The sequence below is a fragment of the Lissotriton vulgaris genome, chromosome 2_1 (assembly GCF_964263255.1).
Source record: "Lissotriton vulgaris chromosome 2_1, aLisVul1.2, whole genome shotgun sequence".
NCBI classification, from domain to species: domain Eukaryota; kingdom Metazoa; phylum Chordata; class Amphibia; order Caudata; family Salamandridae; genus Lissotriton; species Lissotriton vulgaris.
In genome coordinates, this window is record NC_141687.1 from 1,057,515,437 (window position 1) to 1,057,538,552 (window position 23,116).

General features: G+C 46.8%; 1 protein-coding gene across 4 annotated transcripts in view; it reads left to right on the forward strand.

Moving 5' to 3' along the window:
* Nucleotides 1-23,116, forward strand: part of PRPF40A (pre-mRNA processing factor 40A) — a 963,502-nt gene that overhangs the window by 119,926 nt on the left and 820,460 nt on the right. For all 4 annotated transcript variants that reach the window (XM_086956681.1, XM_086956683.1, XM_086956684.1 and 1 more), the window contains exon 10: nucleotides 16,596-16,620. In XM_086956681.1, the coding sequence (XP_086812807.1) occupies nucleotides 16,596-16,620 (25 nt within the window). The remainder of the gene's footprint in view (nucleotides 1-16,595; nucleotides 16,621-23,116) is intronic.

Consider the following 23,116-nt stretch of genomic DNA (forward strand, 5'->3'; position numbering starts at 1 on the left):
CTAATTATTAGCCATCCTGGGTGCATGTCTTCATAAATCCACTCCTTGCATCAGTATGGATTTATTAATACGAGGTATTTTATTCCAAATTCCATATTTTTCAGTGAAGCCATCATGTAGATGGGGTACTCGTAATGACAGGTGCCCAGTCCCTTTGCTTAAGATGTCTTCCCTGTTCACTTGCACTATCTAGTAATTGAAGTGGATCGCACAGGGAAGATCTACTCCGGCCTATATGTCCTCATGTGTAATATAATGCACCCTGCCATAGGACATTGAGGCCTGCTTATGGGTGACTTGTGTATATTGCATGCAGTGTCTGAGGACATGGCGCACACGGTGTGTTCCGTGTTGTGTTTTCACTTTGTGTAATTTTACGGTACCTGCATGAGTTTGGTGGTTGGTCCTTTAGGGTGGCACAATACAGTTGCCACCCTTAGGGACCCTCTTCGGTACCCATGCCATAGGTGCAAGGAGTACCATTTACTAGGTTCCTAAAGGGGTGTTAAAGGTCTTGCTAGTTGTGGAACAATTGCCCAGTTACCTTGTCTCTGAAAGAAACATGTTAGTTATAGATTCCTGTGAGAAAGTGCCATCTTTCTTGCATTGGTATGCCCCCAATTTTTTGCTGAACTGCTGATGTGCCTTCACTGAGTGTGCCCTGGGCTCCTGCCAACCAGGTACCCAGAGCCTGTGTTCCTTCCCTAAAACTGTATTGAACCTAAAACCCAATTGGCATCTCTGGCCACTTATCACCCCCTAGTAAATGGTACCCAGGGCCTGGTGACCAGAGAAGACCCCTAAGGGCTGCAGCACTTATTGTGCCACCCTTAGGGGCCCTGTACCTTGACACCCACACACTGCCTTTGCAGGCTGAGTGTCTAAGTACACAACTAAACAGAGTAGACATGGCACACATGCCTGTGTGCCATGCCTACAGAACCCACTGCCCTGGCATACTTCAGTCACCCCTCTAGCTGGGTGCCCTATGCCAGTGGTGTGGGCACAGGTGCATGAGCCCTGTGCCCCCACAGTACCTGCAGCCATTCCTGGGCACTGTAAGTGCAGTGATGCCATTAAGTGTATATGGTGCTGGGAGGTTGTCATTGTGAACTCCACAGCACCATAATGGCTACACTGAAGACTGACAAGCTTGGTACCAAACTTCTCAGTACATTAAACCTGCACTGATGCCAGTGTGGGATTTAATGTAAAATACACCAGAGGGCATCTTGGAGATGCCCCCTGAAAACCTAACCTACAATCCACGTCTGGTCTGAGTGGCTGCAGAGGCTGCCACACAGCAGACATGTTGCTGGACCCCTGGGTGGAGAGCCCCCGCTCTCCTGGGCCTGCAACAATGCACATCCTAAGGGAGGTGCTGGGTCACCTCTCCCGGGATGTGCAGTGGGAAGCTTCAAAGGCATGCCGCCTCTTTGAGCTTCTCCAGACAATTTGCTCAACTCAGCAACTGGCCCCCACCACTTCCAACCCCCACTCTGGCGGGAAGACTGGCGGGAAGACTGGCTGGAAACCCTACATCAGGAAGGGGGGTGTGCCACCCTGTGCCAACCCCACCTCTCAGGTGGGAGAGGCGAGGTGAAGCACGACCCCGGCCTTCGGCCATCTTGAAGATGGGAAGCCCTGCCCAATCACATCTATGCTCCTGCCCCCTCCCACAGGAGAGGAGCAGGCTAGGGGGTGTACCCACCCCAGGACAGGGACCTATTGGTCCCTGCACTTGCCCTACTTGTAACGCCCCTAATTTTAGTATTTAGGGGCACCCTGAGCCTTCCTTCCTCAGATCCCGATAAGGAAAGAAGATCAAGAAGACGACCCGCCATGCAGCTGCTAACAGGACGACACCAACTGACTTGGCCCCAGCCCTACCGGCCTGTCAATCCTGAAACCTACTCCTGCTTAATCCCGGAGACTCCTGCGGACAGCAACCTTGGGACAACCGGAGGACCTGCCTGCCTTGACCCTCTTAAAGACTGGGACTCCCATAAGCAGAGGCACTGCTTCAACAACCACCCCCTGGTGCCAGCCTGGAACCTCAAGACCTTCCCACTCTGCACCCGCCGAGCCCGGCCCGTGCCAGAGTGATTCAAGACCACAAGGACATCCCCCCGGCGACTGGGACCCGAAGTCCAGTGGCCAAAGACTCTCCTCGACGGACCAGACGATGCCTGAAGCCTCAGAACCAGGGACCCCACCAACCGCGACCATCCGAGGGTAAGATTCACGACACCAAAAGACACCCCTGCACCCAGCTCACTGCAGCCCCCTGTGCCTGCCTTTGGTGTACCTACCTCTTCTCCAAGATCCCAACTTACCTCTCGAAGTGGTGGTCGCACCTGAAGAATCACCGTCCCAGAGTCAGTCAGTCAAAACTTTATTCGGAGACATGTAAATCATGTCCATAAAAGTACATACATATAATACATGTTAAAAGAAAATACACTTTACAATCGCAATCCGCAAAAAAAAATACAGTATGATACATATAACGATTCAAATAACACACTTTAAAAAGTTTCCAATGAATAAATTATTTTAGAAATTATTTTAAAAATTCATGCTTTTCCTAGAACTAATTGCCTTGAGTAAATAACTAGCCGTATAAAAACAGATGTCAGGGTGATGCAAATTAAAAAGTAATTTCATTGCCGCTTTGATGGTTCTTGCTCCAAATTTAATAAATAAAGGTTTTAAAAAGAATTTACGATATTCACTATACAGGTTACATATAAGTAGAAAGTGCTCTGTGCTTTGTTCTGAAATGTTGTCGCACCGACATGGACCTGTAGGGCGCATCTTAATCTCAGGGAATGCAACCAATAGGTGGACCGTACCCATCCTCATCCTGGTAAGAACAAACCGATGTTGCCCTTTAGTTACCTGGAAGAGGTAAGGGTGTAGGCCCACAAATTCGTTCAATTGGTTGTAACGTATACAGGTGGAAAGTTTGAGATCATCCGTGGCTCGTCTTTCAACACAGTGATTTAAAAAGATTGATTTCAGACTGTCTTTAGAAAGATCCGAAGCAGATCCGATCTAATGTAACGTTTAACCCAAACACATTAGAGAAGGATTCAATTGTGTATTTAATCCATGGGATTTTGAGAAAATAGTCTAGACGTAAACAATCCTCAATGATAGCCCTATTAAATGAGGTTTCGTCTTTCATCCAGACCGAACGCCATAGTGTCAGAGGTCTCAACAGTAATAGGTCATTTAGATGATTTAGTCCTAGTTCTTTGTGGACCAAATTATTAGCAGTGGATGTCGGGAGACACAATTTTTTCAGAAATTTATTCTCTTCTACCTGTAAAGGTTCTACCCTGGATACCCCCCATACCCCTGCTCCATAGAGAGCAGCCGAAAGACACCTAGCTTCAAAGATCTTAAGCATTTCTTTGGGCCTTCTACTACCTAATTTGCTTGCAAAAGCAAATATTCCATTGGCGCTCCTGATCATTTTGTCGCGCACCACCTTATGCTCGACATCCCAGCGACCATTTTTGGAAAAGGTAACCCCCAGGTAGCAGAAATTTTCCACACACTGCACCACTTGACCATCAATAAGAAACCTATAGGGTTTTTTAGTTTTTAACATTTCTAGCTCCACACTCCATCACATATGTCTTGCTCTTGTTAATGACCAACTTTCTTTTTTCAATAAAGGCCACAAAGTTGTCCATCAAAAGCTGTAGACCCCGAGGAGTCCTAGAAAGCAACACAGCGTCGTCCGCATAGAGTAACACGGGGATGGTACTTGTGTTTACTCTAGGGGCGTCCGCTGGTGCTTTCTTAAGGATCGAGTCTACTTCATTAATAAACAGAGTGAAAAGCAGGGGTGCCAAAACACACCCTTGTCTGATACCTCTCCTGACCCTGAATTTGTCTGTACATTCGCCCGAAGGCCCGTACCGAACACTCGAGCTAAGCCTCTCGTACAAACGGGCCAGAAAATATATAATTTCCCTAGGTGCTCCCATTTCTAGCAAGGTAGTCCATAGTATGGCATGATCAACCAGGTCAAATGCGCTGCTCAGATCAGCGAAACAGAGGTAGAGTGAACCATTTTTTGCTCGGGTGTATTTCCCTATCAGGAGTTCCAGGTTTAAACATTGTTCAATGCAACCTCTTCCTTTCCTGAACCCATATTGGCACTCTGTCATTATCTGATTAGACTCTGCCCATTCTTCTAATCGGACGAGGAGTACACGGCTCATAATCTTGACGGACGAATCCAGCAATGAAATTGGCCGGTAGTTTTTAACGTTTCCTCGGTCCCCTTTCTTGTGAATGGGGACTATTATTGATTCAGACCAGGTACACGGGATAGTATAGCGAACAGCAGCATTAAAAACTTTGACTAGTACTGGCCCCCAAGTCTCAGGTGCGGATTTATACACATCAACTGGAACACCGTCGGGTCCCTGGGCCTTTCCGCCCTTACTAGCCCTGATACTACTTAGAACCTCCTGTAAGGTGATATCTAGGCTAAGTACTGGCCAAGAGCAACTTGTCGGCAACATTACCATATTGGAATTAAAAATGCCGGAGAAATGCTGTACCCATGATTCCTTACCTACGTTTGAGGTTAACACGGGGAATTTATCATCTTTTAAAAAAGGGCTGTTTACTACTGTCCAAAAAAAGAGTACAATTTTTCGAAACAGCCGCTAGATCAAATCTCTCCCAAGCTTCCTCTCGTAGTTCAGCTTTCCTTTGCTTAAGAGCTAAATTATAGTCAGATCTGAGCTTGGCTACAACCGTTTTGTCTCTAGGTTTGGTGGATAATGCCTTTTTTAAGGTCTTCAGGGCCACAGTACATGCATTATTGAACCATCCCCTGGCTTTATTGTTAATATTTCCAGCAGCCCTAGTAAACTTACCACTAATAAAAACATTGATTTTAGTAAAGTGAATAATACAGGCCTCCATATTTGACTTCTCATCAATGATTGATGTAATGTCATTTGAGCAGCATGAGATAATGCAATTAGAAGTTACTTCAGCTTTATCCCCAGCCCACCTTATTCTAAATCCGTTCGGCCTATGTACATCAATGTTTGTGATAGGGCTACTATCTGGAATTATGCAAACTTTCCAAAACCTAGTTTCAATAACAAGACAGTTATGATCACTAACCATATAGTCTACAACCTTGACATCAGAACTAAAATGAGCTAGTTCGGAAGACCTACAAATAAAATCAATTACAGTGTTCGCCCCCCTCCCTACAAAAGTTGGCAAGCTATCACCCTTCCCATCCTGCTCAATCTCTAGAACCTCCATATCATAGGTGAGTAGGAAGGAGTTCAAAGTTTCTCCATATGTATTGTGTGGGAAATGTGTAGCTGGCTCTCCAACACGGTTCAAAGTGCCACACAACTTTTGATTAGAGAGAGGGCAAATAGAAATATTAAAATCTCCAACATATATAAACTCAAAAACTGTATTAGAAGCTTTCATCAATTGTTTGATTGCGATGTCTAATTCTAAAATAACCATGTGTCTGCTAGCATCAAAAACATTATTATACATATTAATCAGTAGAATGTTTTTGTCTGCCTCATCAGCTAACCACAGCAGTTGGGAATTATTGCCCACGGTGATATGCTCCTTCACCCTAATTCGCATTTTCGCAGAAATCAGAATTAGCAAACCACCTTTGGCCCTCCCTGAGGTAGTTGCCACTGCTGGTAGCTCATATGCTACAAAACCATCAAGGCCCTTAAAGTTTAGACACCAGGTCTCTTGTAGACATAAGATATCAAATGTTCTGATTAGTTCTAGCCACCCTAATACTTCAAATTTAGAAGCTAGTCCTGCTATGTTCCAACTAGCAATATGGCAAGATGTTGATGCCCCCTCTAAGATATTGCAAGGTGTACCCACAGACTTAAGCAGTGTACTACCTATAGTATTTGGGGACTGATTTAGGTCTACTCCTGCGGATGCTTCGGCAATCTCGTGTCTGACCTCTTGTCAATCGCAGTTATTAAGACCAGACAGGTCATCAAACCTGTTTTGTAATAGCAGGCTTGGTACTAGGGGAGAAGCCCAACGGTTATGCATATTCAAGTTGTTGTCCCATCCTAATGCTGGCGTTTTTGGTAGGGTTACATTTTGCTGTTCCCCATAAAAGGATTTTAATGTTAGGGGAACCACCGTACCTCTTCTACGCTGAGGCGGAAGAATATGCGTTAGGACATTTGGGAGTACTCCAGGGGGTGCAAAGGTCACCGCCACACAATCCCCTTTAAATCTTTTGGGGCGATTCCCAATCCAGGGAACGCGTTTAACTGCTTTAATATCGTGTGCCAGTTGCTGTATCCCTCCAGGTGCTAACCTCATATTACCTGAGAGCCAATGGAGGGCCTTACTAGTCAGAGAGCTAGATGACTCGGTAGTGCCGGCGTCTAAAAGGGGAACATTAGCGAACACCAGCACAACAGGTGAGGCTTCCTCAATAAACTGCAGTGGGTCTATACCGTGAACTTGTGCTTGTGGTAAATTTACTATCAACGGGCGCCCTTCTGCTGTTACGTGTTGATTATCTTTTGGGGCCGGCATATGGACTTGATTAGTCAGCACACCAGATGTCCCTTCTCCAACTTGGTTAACCCCTTCGGTAGTATTTCTTGTTGTTAATAAGATATTAAGACTGCCTATTTCCTCCGTCAACTTTGTTTGCACACCTCCAAGTCTTTTTACTTCAGCCTGCAATTTATCAATTTTAGAGATCAGAGGTTTTACAATTTCATTAAGTTTACCCTCTAAAACCTCAAGCAGTTTACTAAACATTTCGTCATCCCCTCTGTTTCTTAAAGTCCCTTCCCCTACAGCCTTTTGGGGAGCTCTCGAGGAGCCTGGGGATAATGTTCTTTTCCTTTTCACTCTTGGCCTTGGACCGCCCTGTTTCCGCTGATTCTTCACACAGGTGCGCACAGGCCGGGGTGTGTGCTCAATCGGTGGTAAATCGTCCTCCACAGGACCAATTACAGTTTCTGGGTCTGAATCTATAACATTGTCAAAGTCTACATCCAGAATAACAGGGGATGGTAACGTGATCAATGGCTGGCTACCAGACTCAATAATAGGTGATGCATTTGATGAAACCCTGGTTTCCACCAACACGAAAGGGCTATCGTCAGTCGACAGAGGTAAAGTAGGGCTTAACCTGCGCAGATCTGGTGACTGGCTTAGCCCAAGTGATTCCCTCCTTTGTTCGTTTATTTTCTTTACTGTTTGCACAACATAGTTATCCATGGTGTTTGCGGGCAGAGCAGCAGGTTTCTTTTTGGACATCATCTGTATATAATGCAGTTAACAAACAACACAGGGACGACAACGGAGTCTTACTTGTAGGAGCGTCTCTGAAGGAACAGGGGGTCGGGCCCTGCCCCTGCCTCTTCCTGCTGATGACGGCCGTAGACGGCCCGCCCTTTGCCCGGGCTTAGCCCGGCGTCCCGCGCAGCGGTACGTTAGGTCAGTTATGTAGAATATGTGACAACCTGGGGGCGGGGCTCTCAGGGTGCGCAGACCAGTTGACTCGGGTCACGCAGGGACTCCTGGACAAGCGAGTCCCTGCAGCGCACACACCTGAGGCTGATGACTTTCTCCCCTCGCCTGTGCAGGCAATCCAGGCAGCAAACTTTCAGGCAAGGCGCTACGGCGGGTCCGAGTCCACAAAGAAGCAATGCGGACAGAGCAGCAGAGTCCCAGAGCGTCCCGCAGCAGATTCAGGCAAGGCGTTTCCCACAGGTGCCACGGAGGGAGGGCACTTATCCCGGTTACCAGCCTGGGGGCGGGGCTCTCAGGGTGCGCAGACCAGCTGACTCGGGTCACGCAGGGACTCCTGGACAAGCGAGTCCCTGCAGCGCACACACCTGAGGCTGATGACTTTCTCCCCTCGCCTGTGCAGGCAATCCAGGCAGCAAACTTTCAGGCAAGGCGCTACGGCGGGTCCGAGGCCACAAAGAAGCAATGCGGACAGAGCAGCAGAGTCCCAGAGCGTCCCGCAGCAGATTGAGGCAAGGCGTTTCCCACAGGTGCCACGGAGGGAGGGCACTTATCCCGGTTACCAGCCTGGGGGCGGGGCTCTCAGGGTGCGCAGACCAGCTGACTCGGGTCACGCAGGGACTCCTGGACAAGCGAGTCCCTGCAGCGCACACACCTGAGGCTGATGACTTTCTCCCCTCGCCTGTGCAGGCAATCCAGGCAGCAAACTTTCAGGCAAGGCGCTACGGCGGGTCCGAGTCCACAAAGAAGCAATGCGGACAGAGCAGCAGAGTCCCAGAGCGTCCCGCAGCAGATTCAGGCAAGGCGTTTCCCCTGCAGCCTTTGTTACCTTTTTACTTTTCCCATTGAATAACATTGAGCGCCCGACGGCTCAAAAGCACCCTGCACCCAGCCGCTCGAGTGTCTCTGGCTGTGCAACCTTTGTCCTATCCTACTTCCCCCTTGGCCCTGAGCAAGACACCAGGAGCCCAGCTCCCACAGCCGTGTGGCCTGCTAGCCAGCAGCCACCAACCTGAGGCCCCCTGCCCCTCATTGGATAACATTGGGCCTAACTACCTCTGCACCTGGCTGCCCCTGTGCCGCTGAGGGTGAACCAACTGTACCTACCTGACCCTGGGGGACCCCATAGTCTATGCCTAGGACCCTAACTTCCCCAGTCGAGTACTCACCTGGAAACTGATAACTCACTTACCTGCCATTGGATAACATTGACTGGTTTGACTCGCAAAATCTTTTAAGTGTGAAGTTTTGAAAACTTAAAATATTCCCATAAAATCAACCTAATTCCGAAGTACTCACCTGTGATCAGGAGAGAAGCCAGTACTGCATCTTGTAGCCCAGAACTGAACCGCAAAAGTAATCCTACTCTGGTTTACTAGTAACTTGAATTATCTCCTTAGGAATCCATTGTGGGCTTTTTTGTGAAATTCCTTCTGTCTGCTTTTGAAAACTTGAAATACTCTTTAAAAATCATACCAAATACTGAAACTTAATTAGTTACCTGTTTTAAGTTGAGACCCCAGTGCTGGACCTAGGAGCCCAGTACTGGATTACTAAAGTAACGAGATCGTACTTGAACTGCAACCTGAATTTTCTCCCATTGGATAACATTGCCATATTTTCATTGTAAAGTTTCTAAGTGTGAACTTTTAAAATAGCTTTATATTCCTTAAAAATCCCTGCAAGAACTAAAACGTTTTTACTAAACTGTTTTCAACTTATATCCCATGACTAAATCTAGGGTCCAGTCCTGGAACTACCAGAGTAATCTACAAAGTAATCAGTTGTATTTATATAGAAAAACCCATTGAGCTCAATGCTAAAATGTGTTTAGAATTGTGTTGCCTACTGCAACCCCTGTACCTATTGTGTTTACAAAACGTATTGCCTTTCTGCAAAGTACTCTTCTGAGACCTCTCATATTGAGAACAGTATAGCTTGATACCTGTTAGTTCTAAAAATGCAACTATATCTTTGACATAAGAACAATTGGCCTGGAGTTCAGTCTTTGAGATTATGATACCTTTTGCTGACTGAGTTTGTACAACAAATGCTTTACACTGTCCTCTGGTACTGCCTTACTGCTCGACCAAGCTACCACTTTAGAGAGTAAGGTCACACCTGGCTTTAACCTGTGTTTTGGACCTGGGGTTTGTGGACCTTATCTTGGTCCAGTATATACAGAGCCACTTTCTCACATTGGTGGATCAGCGGTGGGATACCAACTTGCATTTGTTGGACTACTTGGTTACCATCTGATCTCACGACAGAACTCATAATTGCCTTCAGAATTCTGAAATAGTTTTTTCCAAAATACTAAAAGTCTGGTAGGGCCTTGCTTAAGTCCCATTAGAATTTGAGAAAAATAAGTCACTATAGTTAGGGTAGATGGTTAGAACTGTCAGATTAGAATGTCTCAACAGAACCCAGCTAGTAGTGGAGATAATATGGACCTGGTTGAGGAGCTCGAACTCACGCCTTACTTGCACTTGAATTTCAAGGAATTGAGGTGTGAGAAAGTGAGTTTCTGTTGCAGTACCCCTCCCGCCTCCTTCCCCCCTCCCCCCACACACACACTTATTGCCTGATACCTTAAGCCCTTTTCCTTGGTGTGCCCTTGGTCCCTGCCAATCAGGAACCCAGGGCCTGAGTTCCTGCCCTAAAAACTATACTAAAGCCTAAACCCAATTGGCATCTCTGGACACATGTCTGCCCCTAGTAAATGGTACCATAGGTACCCAGGGCATTGTGACCAGAGAAGACCACTAAGGGCTGCAGCACTTACTGTGCCACCCTTAGTGGCCCTGTACCTTGACACCCACACAATGCCTGCGCAGGCGGAGTCTCTAGGTGCAGATCTAAGCAAAGAGTCGACATGGCACACATCTGTTTGCCCTTCCCACAAACCCACTGCCCTGGCATACATCAGCCACCCCTCTAGCTGGGTGCCCTATGCCAGTGGTGTGGGCACAGGTGCCTGAGCCCTGTGCCCCTACAGTACCCAGGGCCATTACTGGGCACTGTAAGTGCAGTGATGCCATTAAGAGTATATGGTGCTGGTAGTGGTCTCTCCACAATTGCCAGCTGACTGTCTGCTTGGAAATGACCTGGAAACCTCAGCAGGGCTGAGGTTGAGCAAATAACCAAGGCAGCCATGCTGGGTATCCCTAGACTGGTGTGGTTGCAAACCAGAGCAAAAAGAAGGGTGAACAAGTAGGTTTGGAGCCTGAAAGTATGGCCCAACCAACCAAGAGAAAAAGCAAGAAGACTGGGGGACCAGATTCTACGCAGCAAGCCTTTCAGGACACCTCTCCTCAGGGAGAGGACTTGGAAATCCTAGAGGGAACTGAGCCATGGAGCTTGAGCCTTACCAGCTTGGACTCCTGGATCCAGGGGGACCCACTAGGGAAGAGCTGTGCCAGGGTCAGCGAGACAGCCCCACTCTTGAAAACCTGAGGCAGCAAGCTGTTTCAGAAGCACACGGAGATGTCAGTGGTACCCACAGAGCTTATTGGGAAGAGGCATTACTGTATGCTGAGGCAAGAAACCCCACTCCTGGAGCCACCATGAGGGTGGGAGGGCACAGAAGTACAGGCAGTTCCTCCTAACTTTAGCTCATGACATCCCCCTAGCTGGACATCTGAGGCAGAACAAAACTTGGGAAATGCTTTTTAGCCACTTCTACTGGCCCCAGATGCACCAAAAGGTTAAGGAGTTTGTGAGCTCATGTGTTACCTGTCAGACCAGTGGCAAGACAGGTGGCCACCCAAAGGCCCGCCTGATACCACTGCCAGTGGTTGGGGGTACCCTTTGAAAGGGTAGGTGTGGACATTGTGGGTCCACTTGAACCTCCCACAGCCTCAGGGAACAAATTCATTCTAGTAGTAGTTGATACAATGGGATAGCCGTCAACCGGGTTGCAGGTGTCATAGAGTTTGCATATATACAGGACATATGCTGCACAGCGCAGTTGGTGTCTCACAGTTTTTTGAATAGTGAAAAAACTTTTAATTGCATATATCTCTTATCAATAGCAGAGAAAGGAGGCTAAAAATAGCCTTAAAAAAGGGGGAAAAAAACCCAGTAAGAATTACATCACTATACCACAGCATTCTCCCTCCTATCAACCGTGTCATTACAACTTTAGTCTAGTCGCATTACAATCTATAGATCGTCCTTATTTTGCGTATCTCGTTCCAGTGAGTGTGTGTTAAGGTAGGTGCGTAAGTATGACCAATAATCTTTTGGGCGGGACCTGAGTGGAAGTTCTTCTTCATACTTCGTCAGTGTATCCTGACAATAGACCATGTCCTCCAGCCAACTCTGCACCGTTGGGCATCGCCTGCTGTTCCAGTGCATCGAGACTCTGCATTTGGCCATCAGGAGAGCAATAACACAAAATTTCCGCTTTTTTGCCCTAATATGGTACCAGGCCCAGCAAACACACCTTTATTGTACAGTCAATTTGCGTCTCCAGCATATCACTTAGTGCATTAGTCACCTGCATCCAATAGTCCGCAATTTTCAAACATTGCCACGCCAGGTGTATGAAATCCGCCCCCTCCTGCCTGCATCGCTTACATCTAGAATCTATAGTCAGTCCACACTTATATAGCCTATATGGTGTATAGTACATTTGATGTAAGTATTTATAATGTATGATCCTCAAATTCCCATTCGGGGTCAACATGGTGGCCAGCATGCATGTGGTTAACCACTCCTCTTCCGTTAAGGGTTCTGGTATGGCAGTGTTCCATTTGAGTCTCATGGTCTCAGTGCTACCTGCAATGTCGTCCTGTAATCTGGAGTATAGTTTGTACACTATGTTCGCTGCGGTGGGCACAGTTAACATGAACTGCAGGGATGTTAGTTGTGGTGGCTCTGCAGGATACGTTTGATAGTGTAGTTTCATTGCTTGCTGCAGTCTATAGTACGTGAAGGTAAATAATAGTGTGGGGTTGCTAATGTATGTAAGCTCCGCTAGTTGCACATATGTCCCATTAACATATAGATCTCCCATTGTATCTATACCCGCCTGTCGGAGTAGATCCATCCCTACTTGTTCTTGGGTAAGCGAGAGTGCCGGGTGGTGTGGTAGAGGCAGTGCCGGTGCATATAAGGGCAGTTTACCCTCCTTCTTACCCATCAGTTGCCAGGCCTCATTAGTTGTGTCGATTGTGTTTATATCCCGTTCATGTAGCCTAGGTCTTTTGTGTGGCAGTATAGCCTTTAGGGGTATCGGGAAGGCGTCTCCCGTCTCAACTGCAATGTGGGACATGAAGGGTATTTCGTGATACCAGTAGTGCGCAAATTGCGCTTGTGCACACAAATAGAGTAGAAAACCCCCAGGTAGCGTGTGGGTTCCTCCTGCCACTCTAGCGGATAGTCCAGTGCAAATGGGAGCGTACTGTCCGTCAACGCAATGATAATGGACTTAGTCCAGTTAATATGCAGTCCTGAGTATTGGCCACATTTTATGTATTCCCGTAACAGTGAGTTGAGGTGCTGTTCTGGATCTCTCACATACAGCACCATGTCATCTGCATAGATGGAGATATGGAGAGGGCGTGTCGGGAATTGGAGGGCCGAATGGTGGTGATGCTGTCTGATTTTACACGGCAGAGGTTCTAAGATTAGGGCAAATAACATGGGAGATAGGGGCACCCCTGTCTAGTGCCATGGCAAATCTGGATGGGGTCAGAAACCTATTTATTCACTTTTATGCGGGCCGTTAAGTTAGAGTACAACATTAAGATCCACTGCGTGAACAGGACAGGGAAGCCCATACGTATTAGCACTGCATGCAAGAAGGGCCATTCAATCGTGTCGAAAGCTTTAGCAGCGTCTAAAAGCAACGCCACCGCCTTGGTCTCTGGTGTCACATAGTGTGCCAATGCAAACAACGTGCGTGTATTGTGTGTTGTGGATCTTTCTGTGATGAATCCCGATTGGTCTGGCCTCACCAAGAGGGGCATCAGGGGTTTAAGACGAGCTGCAAGGAGATTCGCAATGATTTTAGTGTCAACATTTATAAGCGATAGTGGCCTGTAAGAGTCGCAGCGATCGTGTTCTTTACCTGGTTTTAATATAGTGATCAGCATTGCTTCTCTTAGTGACGGGGGAAGTGTTTGCGCCTCATGCGCCGCACCGTACAGTCTCACAAGGTGTGGGGCAAGCAGGTCCGCAAACGTTTTTATAAAATTCACCTGTGAACCAGTCAGGGCCTGGCGCCTTGCCATTAGGGAGACTTTTAATGACATCAGTGACTTCCTCCACTGTTACCGGCCGGGACAAATATTCCCTATGAGCGTCAGCTAGCCACGCTATCTCAATGTCTTCCATGTATTTCAACATGGCCGTTGTTGACAGTCATTTGTGACTCGTACAGGGTGCCGTATGTGGACATAAATTCATCTAAAATTTGCCTTATGTCGTGTTTGGGGGTGCCCTCCGAGTCTTTGATCGTATCTATATATTGTGGTACTTGTCCAGTGCAGATTTTCTGTGCCAGAGCTCTGCCCGGTCTACCCCCCTCACCGTACATTCGTGCCACTTTGGGTTTCGAAATGTATTTCACTTCGTCCGCAGCATATTGCTTGTATTCTGTCAAGACCGATTGGATTTCCCCCAACATAGTGGGATCACGTGTGTGTTCATAATTGTGCTGTAGTGTGCGTAGTCTGTTCTTTTGGCTATGGATTTGTTGTCTGATGTCTTTAAGTATGCCCGCCGTGGTGCTTGTGCATGTGCCTCTAATCGTTACTTTGAATGCCTCCCATAGTAACCCTGGATCATCCGTAGTGGGAAGGTTATGGTCAAAGCATTCTACAATCGCTTTATGAATAGTGTCCGTGTATACCGTGTCTAGTAGGGCTCTGGCGTTAAACCGCCATGTAAACGGTGGTGGGACATAATATGGCAGTTCTAGTGACAGCAAAACAGGGTTGTGGTCAGAGAGTGTGCGTGGCAAGTGCTTCAAGGAAGCAGTCCATAGCGATGTGTTGTTTGTACCCAGCCAGTAGTCCATTTTAGACCAACTGTTGTACGCCGCGGCAACATGCGTGGCTTCAGTGTTAGCAGGGTGACGGACTCTCCACCGGTCGCTAAGATATAGATCCGCCATGGCGTCCTGCAGTGCTGCCCGTGCCTGTTTGTGTGGTTCGGTAGTGTTTGGCGATCGGTCAATCCCATCCCTCAAAGCAATGTTGAAATCTCCACCCCACAAAAGGTTTGTGACCTGTAAATCAGTGATGGTGTGCCATATCTTGTTGAAGAACGCAGGGTCATCCGTGTTCGGGCCGTAAGTGTTAATCAATGCCATGTGTTGAATGCGGACAGTGCCTACAACTATTACGCTTCTGCCTTCTGTGTCCTTCAGGACATTCGTGATCTCAAAGTGTACCCCTTTGCGTATTAGAATGCTAACTCCGCGTGAATAGGAGTATTGTGAGTGGTGTGCCGATTCAGCCAATCTGGCCCGCATAGTGGTTACAGTATTAGCTGCAATGTGCGTTTCTTGTAGAAACGCCACATCTACCCTCAACCGGTTGAAATAAGCAAATATATGACGTATCTTCTTAGTTATTCAGGCCCCTTACATTCCAGGTGATAAAATTTAGGCAAGTGGACCGGAACATATCAGTGGTCATCAGCACAGTGGCAGATCATGGTGGTTGATCTATTCTGCTCGAACTTGTGTTGTAGCGTACAGACATTTACACAACAGTTAGTGAGCGGCAATAATGTCAGTGTTACGGAGCTCGCAATGCGTCTCAAGTACAGTGATGTAAAAGGAACAGTCCCCAAACCCCCCCCTCCTCCCCCCTCCCACTTCAGCATCCCAACTTTGCCAAAGCCATGCCCCCAACATAACAATTCATTCTAGTAGTAGTGGATCATGCTACTAGGTACCCTGAAGCAATTCCCCTTAGAGTTACTACAGCTCCTGCATTAGCCAAGGCCCTCCTGGGTGTCTTCACCAGGGTAGGGTTTCATAAGGAGGTGGTGTTAGACAGAGGTTCCAACTTCAGTCAAGTCTGGAGAGACTGCTTCTTTGGCCTTTCTGTTCTCCAGGACTTTCTGGTGTGATCTTGGTTCGCAGACCCAGCCCTGGGGTTGGTAATGCCTGGGTGTCTATTCCAAGGTAAGGAATCTATAACTAATCTGTTTCTTTCAGATGAACAAGTTACTTACCTTTGGTAACGATATAGCTGTAAAACATTAATTAGTTATAGATTCCTTACCGCCTCACCCACCCTCCCCTTTCTGCAAACTGATTTCTAGGGTTAAGGACATCCATTCAGGGCCCTAGTTTTGTGCACCAGTGGTCATTGCATGGCTCTGAGTCTCTGGTGTGGAAGGTAGTGTACAGAACTGTCGTCCGCGTGTGAGAGGGGTGTCTAAGTAGCTACTGTGACATCATCTCTGCGACCACAACACCAACGACGGACGCAGAGCCGACTGACGCCACCTTCCGACTCGTAGAGGTACTGCTGACGAAAAACTTTCCAGTTCCAGTCTGACGCCTGGGGGTAATTCTAAGGTAAGGAATCTATAACGAACTAATGTTTCTTACAGATAAATTGTTACCGAAGGTGAGTAACTTGTTCTTTAGGGAGAGCACTGGAACTGGAGCCCTGGTTAGCAGGCACTCTGTGCACTTCAGTCAAAGTTGCATCAAATCCCAGGCGAAAGTGGGGGTGACCATATCAGAAAAGGTGCACTTTCCTACATCTGTACCTTAGTCTAGACCTCTCATTCTTGGTAAACCAGTAGAATACCCTACAACCCCGCCCCTGACCTGCATGGTGTGATCAGCATGGCCTTTCTTCCAGCTTAACCCTTGTATATGGAAACCTCATCAAGACCAGTAACTGTGTAATAAAGGTAACCTAACTGTCCATCAGGTTGGATACAGACCTGCACACTTTTTGTTTGTTTGTAATTCTCTCACTTGGACTCATGACAAGGAATGTTTGTGAAACAAACTTTGTAGTAAAATGTTCTCTTCTGTCTGTAATGGCTGTCCTGCTTAAATAATGTTTCTTTTTTTATTTCAGCCATGATCAAAGTAGAAGCTACTATGTAAGTTTTGTTTTTTTGTGTTTTTCCTAACAGTTTAAAAAAATAAGTATTAGCAAGCGGGTTTATCTATGAGATAGCCGTTTGAAGTGCTTGTTTGAGGTGTTGCATCTACAAAATTTCATTTATAACATAGTTAACAGCATGATACATCTCAACATTATGATGCTTAAAATAATTTAGAATCTACCAGTACACCAAATTGTATTATATCTGCTTGCTATCATACCTTTGTATTAATTGCATAACTTTTTCTTCTGAGCTAACATATGTGGGTAGCCTTGAAGCATGTTTTAAAACAGTAACTGTTTGCTTGTTGACATATCCCCCAAACATGTATATCCTTACTTCACATTGATGTTTTGTCAGTGGTTATAAGGAAACGTTTTTGTGCAGAAAAACACATTTTAGTCACTGTTGTGTAAGATCGCTTTGTTCCCTCTAACATAATTTCCCATTTTCTCACATTGACTTATTTATTTGAGAGTCCCATTCCAGAGACCTTCCAAAAAGAAAAGGATTCTCCAGCACTTGATCTTTGATATATTTATTGTAGGAAGGTGCCCCTTCTTGAGTACCCAAATTTTGCCACTGGTATTGATGTTTTTTGGCTGATTTGCACTGGGACACTGCTAACCAGGCCCCAGTGCCAGTGCGTTTCCCCTAAAAGAAGATAGTGGTCTAATTGTTATGCAGTTGGTACACCCTTTAACACCACTGTAAGTTCCTAGGAAATAATACCCCTGGTACCTAGGACATGTATACTAAAGTTAATCCCTAAAGGCTGCAGCATGGCCTATGCTACCCTAAGGGACCCCCTTACAAATGCCATGCATACTGGAGAAGTGTGGCTCAATGATTAGAGCGGCAGACCCTGATGCAGAGGTCTAGCCCGGGACCAGGGTTCAATTCCCCGCCTCGGTGGGTCTTGGGCTCAAAATTCCACAGACCTGATAATTCTCGCCTCGGTGCCTATTCCAATCATGGAGTCCCACTCTGCAACTCTGGGCAATAGCTTGCTTAATCTCCACAACGGCCCCCACAACGCTAAGGATGCCTGGCCTCCACCTTGGGGGTGCCCAGGAGTGGACGCCTCACAGGGAAAGCCAGGATGGGTTCCACAGCGGTATTCGTACAAGCGCCTTGAGACCCTTGCGGGTGAGTAGTGCGCTATACAAATATCAATTTACTATTTTTTTTATACTGCCATTGTAGGCTGTGCGACATAGTGAAAACCATGTGTGAAAACACAACATTGCACACTCACATGGGCAGATATGTCTCTGAGCTGCCGAGTTCAATTACTCGATGATACAATTGAAAAGGGAACCCTTAAGTACATGTACTGGGCACTGTTCATCACAAGTTCCCAGATACATAATGGCTTTACTGAAACCTACGGTGTTCAGTATCAAACATCTTTTATTAATGAATCCCTACTGGCGCGAGTAGTGGATTTATTAAGGCATGCACCCAGAGAACACTTTAAAGATTCACCTGAACCTGCCAACCTCTAGTTTACTGGCAAACTAGTTTCTGACCCCTGCATGTGAGAACCCTTGCTCTGAGGCCAGAAACCATGCCTGCTTTGGAGGAAGGTGTTCGCACCTCCTCCAGCAAGATGACTAGTGATTTAACATATCAAGGCCAGGGGTTCAAAGCCTCTGCCACCTTCAATATGTGGCCCTAGCTTCCCCCAGACATGGGAGATGCCACCTCCTGCCCTTATCCACATTTGGCGCCAGGACTGGAGGGAAATTAATTATGCAATTAAGCGTGTTTCATTACCAAGCTAGCCATACACGTTAGGTGGGCTGACTGATGTGCTCCACGAAAGAAGGGTTCCACCATTTGTTTTTGGTGGAGTTAAGAACTCTGGGACAGAGGTACGCCCACTTCACAGGAAGAAGGCTTATATGCGGTGTAGTGACTTTCTGGGGATGTAGCCAATTGGCTACTACCCTTCACTCGACCTAACACTCCTAAAATTCGGATTCGCCTGCCTGAAAGGAGGAGGAGGACAAAGAGCCGCAGAAACGAGCTGTTGACTTTGGCACCAAACCCTGCCTTCCTGCTCCTGTCCCGACTGGTGCAAAGACCTGACTCCTCCTGCAGCTGTGCATCCTCCCAGAGCCTTGGAGGGCTGCCAGAATTTCACCAACCAGCCAGCATCTTGGAGGATCCACTTCCCTGTAGCCACCAGCCGCATCAACCCTGTACACCATTCTGCTGACCCTTGGGCCCACCTAGGAAGCAGCACCCAAGAGGAGTTCTCCATGCTACAGAAGGTCAGATCTGTCTTCACACTAAGTTTGGAGATGCCAGGATCACTAGGAGCTATCCTGCACCAATACCCTGGACACGGGAGCACTTACAGTAGCCAAGGCTTGTTCAGCCTGGACACCAACACCGCCAAGACAGACCTACTGATGTGGGAGCTCCGCTTTAGAGAGGCCATTGCCGAAAAAGTGAGAGCCTCCATCACAAACGACTATCCAGACAGACCCAAGCCCCACAGCCCGAATCAGAGCCTGCAACTATGCACTGCTGCTCCAGAGACCCTCAAGAGCCGATCCCACCTTTGGGTTCTACCAGACTGGTCCCCCAGTCCCCACTGGAGCCTTTTTTTTGTCATAGGTTTCCTCATTGACTTCAGTGGTAGTGTTTAAGGCTACCCTTGCAAATAGCACCTTTGCACCCGGACACACCAGGACAGGAAAAACAAAACTGCTGATGGTTCTGAGGTCCTTTGCCTCTACTTATCTTCAGTCGAGAATGTAGGAAACTGGCCAAAAATGAGGTACACTGTAGGAATGTAGGAGTGGGCCAAAAATGATGTACACTGTGAAAAGAGTCCAAGCAACCCTTATTGGCTGACAGAGGCAAAAATGATAACACAATATTCCCTCTTTTGTGGTAGTGTGGGCATGTAGTTTTGGGTTAACAGAGGGTAGTGCTAAGCATTCATTGTACTCACAGAGGCAATAAATTACACATTTGAATAAATGAGACCAATTTAGAAAAATAACTTATTTTTAAATACATTTTGATACCATGAACCTTGTTATCAAGTAAGTACTTTTTAATATATATTTTTAGAATCAATTCACCTAATGCCCCTTTGCACATTATGCTTTTCCTATGGAGGGAAAAGACATAGAATGAATACATATATTTACGGTCCGTTTCTTTGGGTGTCCTTCAGGTCTTACGGTCATAGTGGGCCAAAGTCGAAAGTTGCAAGGTGCTGGTTGAGATGGTAGTTGTCCGCATGTAGGGAGCTGGCTCTTTATATGATATATACCAAAAAGAGGTATACCGTGCAGAGTCCAGGCAAACCCCAAAGGAATTACAGAGAAACAAATGACACCCCATATGCTCTCTTTTATGGTAGTGTGAGTGAGCATATCAGATGGTAGCTCTAAGCATTTATTACCCGCACAAATGGAGATCACACTCAATAAAGAAATCCGACGCCAATGCAGGGAAAAACAAGTACTTTCATATAACCGATACTAAGATCATTGGAATTAGGTAAGTACTTTTTGAGCTATTACATTTTTCAAGTTTTCAAAAGTGGACACTGCATTTCTGGTTCGGTAATGTTATCCTATGGAGGAAAAACATCTATTGCATTTGGGTAAATAGCAGCGATATACTGGACTGTTCTTCAGGGCGTAAGACGAGTATGCTCACTAAGCCACTGGAGTCGAGCTATCCTGGCTGATGAAGGCTGATAGGCAGAAACCAGTCCTAGGATGCTTGATTCCGGTCCAGGGAAGACATTGCTTGGCAGTTCGGTCTGTACTGTTCCCATGAGGCACAAGGTCCAGTCTGATTTGCATATGGCCATGTCTGAATTGGGGTGGCTTGGTGAGCAAAATAACGATGGATTAAACCCAGATATGTGACTGGGGGTGAATGTTTTGCCATTGTGCAACATTCCGTCCATCATCTTGTGTGTTTTGCTTAAGAGGAGTATGGGGCAATGTCCAGGGCCATACCAACATTTCACCTTGGGAAGCTCTGGGGCGTCCAGGTGCAGAGGTGTGTCGCGGTGTCAGGTGTCCCAATTCATTTCAATGGGAGGCTGGTCCAGTCACAAAAGACTAAAGGGAACCTACAGAGGGGCTTGACCCATGAGATCTTAGGGCACTTAGGGACACTTTCGTTTAACCTCTCCTGGGGCTCTGGGGCTTGGGTGCCGTGGTGTCTTTTGGAGTCTGATTCCGGTGCAGGAGTCTCTTGCGTTTGCAAGGGTCCTGCAGAGAGAGTCTGCAGGCATCAAATGGAAGTCCAGACGGGAAAAACCCTAATTTGGACTTGGCTCCTGTGGGTCTTGGGAACCCTGTTGGCATTGTAACCTTCCTTGGACTCTGGCCAGGGATTACGTGTGCGTAGGTGCTTAGAGACTTGGGGTGGTGGCGGTTACAAACTCATTCTTTGTCTTGTAGAAGAGGGGAAAATAGGACAGCTGGGCCACTCACAAGGTGGGTCTCACTGTCCCTGAAGTTCTTCGACGTGCCGGTCTCTCTTCCTCGGTGTTGGTGTCCTGACTTTACACAAGCCTTGGCTGATGTAAGGGGTCGGTACCCAAGTATTACATCTTAGTGACATTGCCAGCATTGGTGACTGATCTGAGTGAACAGTTGCTGTGCCACCATTGTGATGCTAGCACCAGTGTCTCTCAAGGCCTCTACTCTAGTCCCATTAATCAAGGGGAACTGCCTGTATTTCATATTAGTGGGCCATGCAGCACAGGATAAGTCTACCCCTACCTCACAGACTAGTGTTGCCTCAGTGAGGTCACTGACCTGGTCCTGCCACACCTGGGATCCCATCTGGTCATTAGCAACTGCAGGTGGACTTGAGGCATTTTTCTTATTTTTTTCATGTAGGGACTCCAGTTCAGGGTCCTAATGCCTGGCAGTTGCGACACCAAGCCTTGTTGGGATCCCAGTTCTTAACCTGGTACCCAGCCTTAGACTTTGAAGAGACTCCGGGCCCACCCTCCTGAGCAGGGTTTTAGAGTCCTTAAGAAGACTGTTATTTTTAAGGTTACACTTTTTCCTGAGGGTGGGGTGTTTGGCCTCTTTATTTTGGTCCCCCCCACCAGTGGAAGTTTTGGTCACCCTTGTTTTTGCCCAGGAGTCTTCCTTCTTCCTCAATTCTTGAGGAGGAAGTGGACCTAGAACTACCAGGAATCGAAGTAGCTTCTTTTGATGGCGATTTACTCACAAGGTGCTCCTTCGTTATCAGATTATACAACCCTTCAAAATCAAGTAAATTGTTACAATCTAACCAACCACCTAGTGTTTGGCTTTGGATTTTCTTAGCCTCCCTTAATCTGATCCTATACTCCTCAGAGCTGAATCCAAAGCCGTTCAATCTGGGTATCACTCCTGAGAACATAGGACATAGCACCTTTCTCATTGAGTGTTGGGAGGAGTTTATCCCTGCACTTCACTTATAACATTTCCCACTGGGTAGCACTTCACAGCTACCTGTGGACCTGTCTACCAATACAGGCTCTTCAAATGCAGTGAACCGCTTAGTGATTTAATCACCCTCGAAGAATTTGGAGACAACCTCCTTGGGGATTTAGGAGTCAACAAATTCTACCTCCGTATTTACTGTTTTGCTACCATCAGGGATGGGCCCTAGTCCCATCTTGGCTCTCTTTCTCCATGGCCAAGTGTTTAGCCTCTAAGGTTGTTCTATTGGCCAGTTTCTGAAGAACAACAACTTCACTCTCTCCCTCATCTGGGATACCTCCAGTCATTCCCACCAGTGATGTTGCTATCTGAGGGGGAACTGGTGGAGTCAGACTCCTCCTCCTCCTCCTTCACCACCACTTGGGAATCATCCTCTTTTCCGTCCCCATTGGGTGATGTTTTTACTTACCATGGCCTTGTCTATGTCTGCCAGCATCTGCTGAAGATGTGCTTTTGGGGCTTTAGTGGTCATGGTAAGTTTCCATTCCTTGCAGAATTCTTTGAGCTGGGTCACTCGTGTGCATATGGAGCCAGGTTGAGCTCCTGGTTGGTCCTTGGATTTTCAGCCATGGTTTAAAGTAGTTGAGATCTTATTAGGACTCAAAACGAAAATGCAAAAGGACTACCAAGGCCTAACTACTTTACAGACTTTTAATTTCTAAACAGTAGGGGATTTAGCCAAAGCCACAAGACTAGTTTAAATACCTTTGAAAAAAAGGAAAGCAAATTTTGGATTTTCTCTAGGAAATCCATTATTAACCAAGTGGTACAATAAATGGTAAAGCCTTGTTTCACATCACTGCATCACCAATGTAGGTAGCTGGCTTTGTATAAGGAATGCCATAAAGTCGTTCTACGGTTCACAGGGTCCAGAAGTGTACAGGGCTTAATGAAAAAACCCAAAGTGCTCTTTTAGTGGTAGTGTGGGCAAGCAGCCTTAGGCCTAACACAGAGGAGTGTAAGACATTTATTGCACAACATTGACCAATAATTGAGACACGACT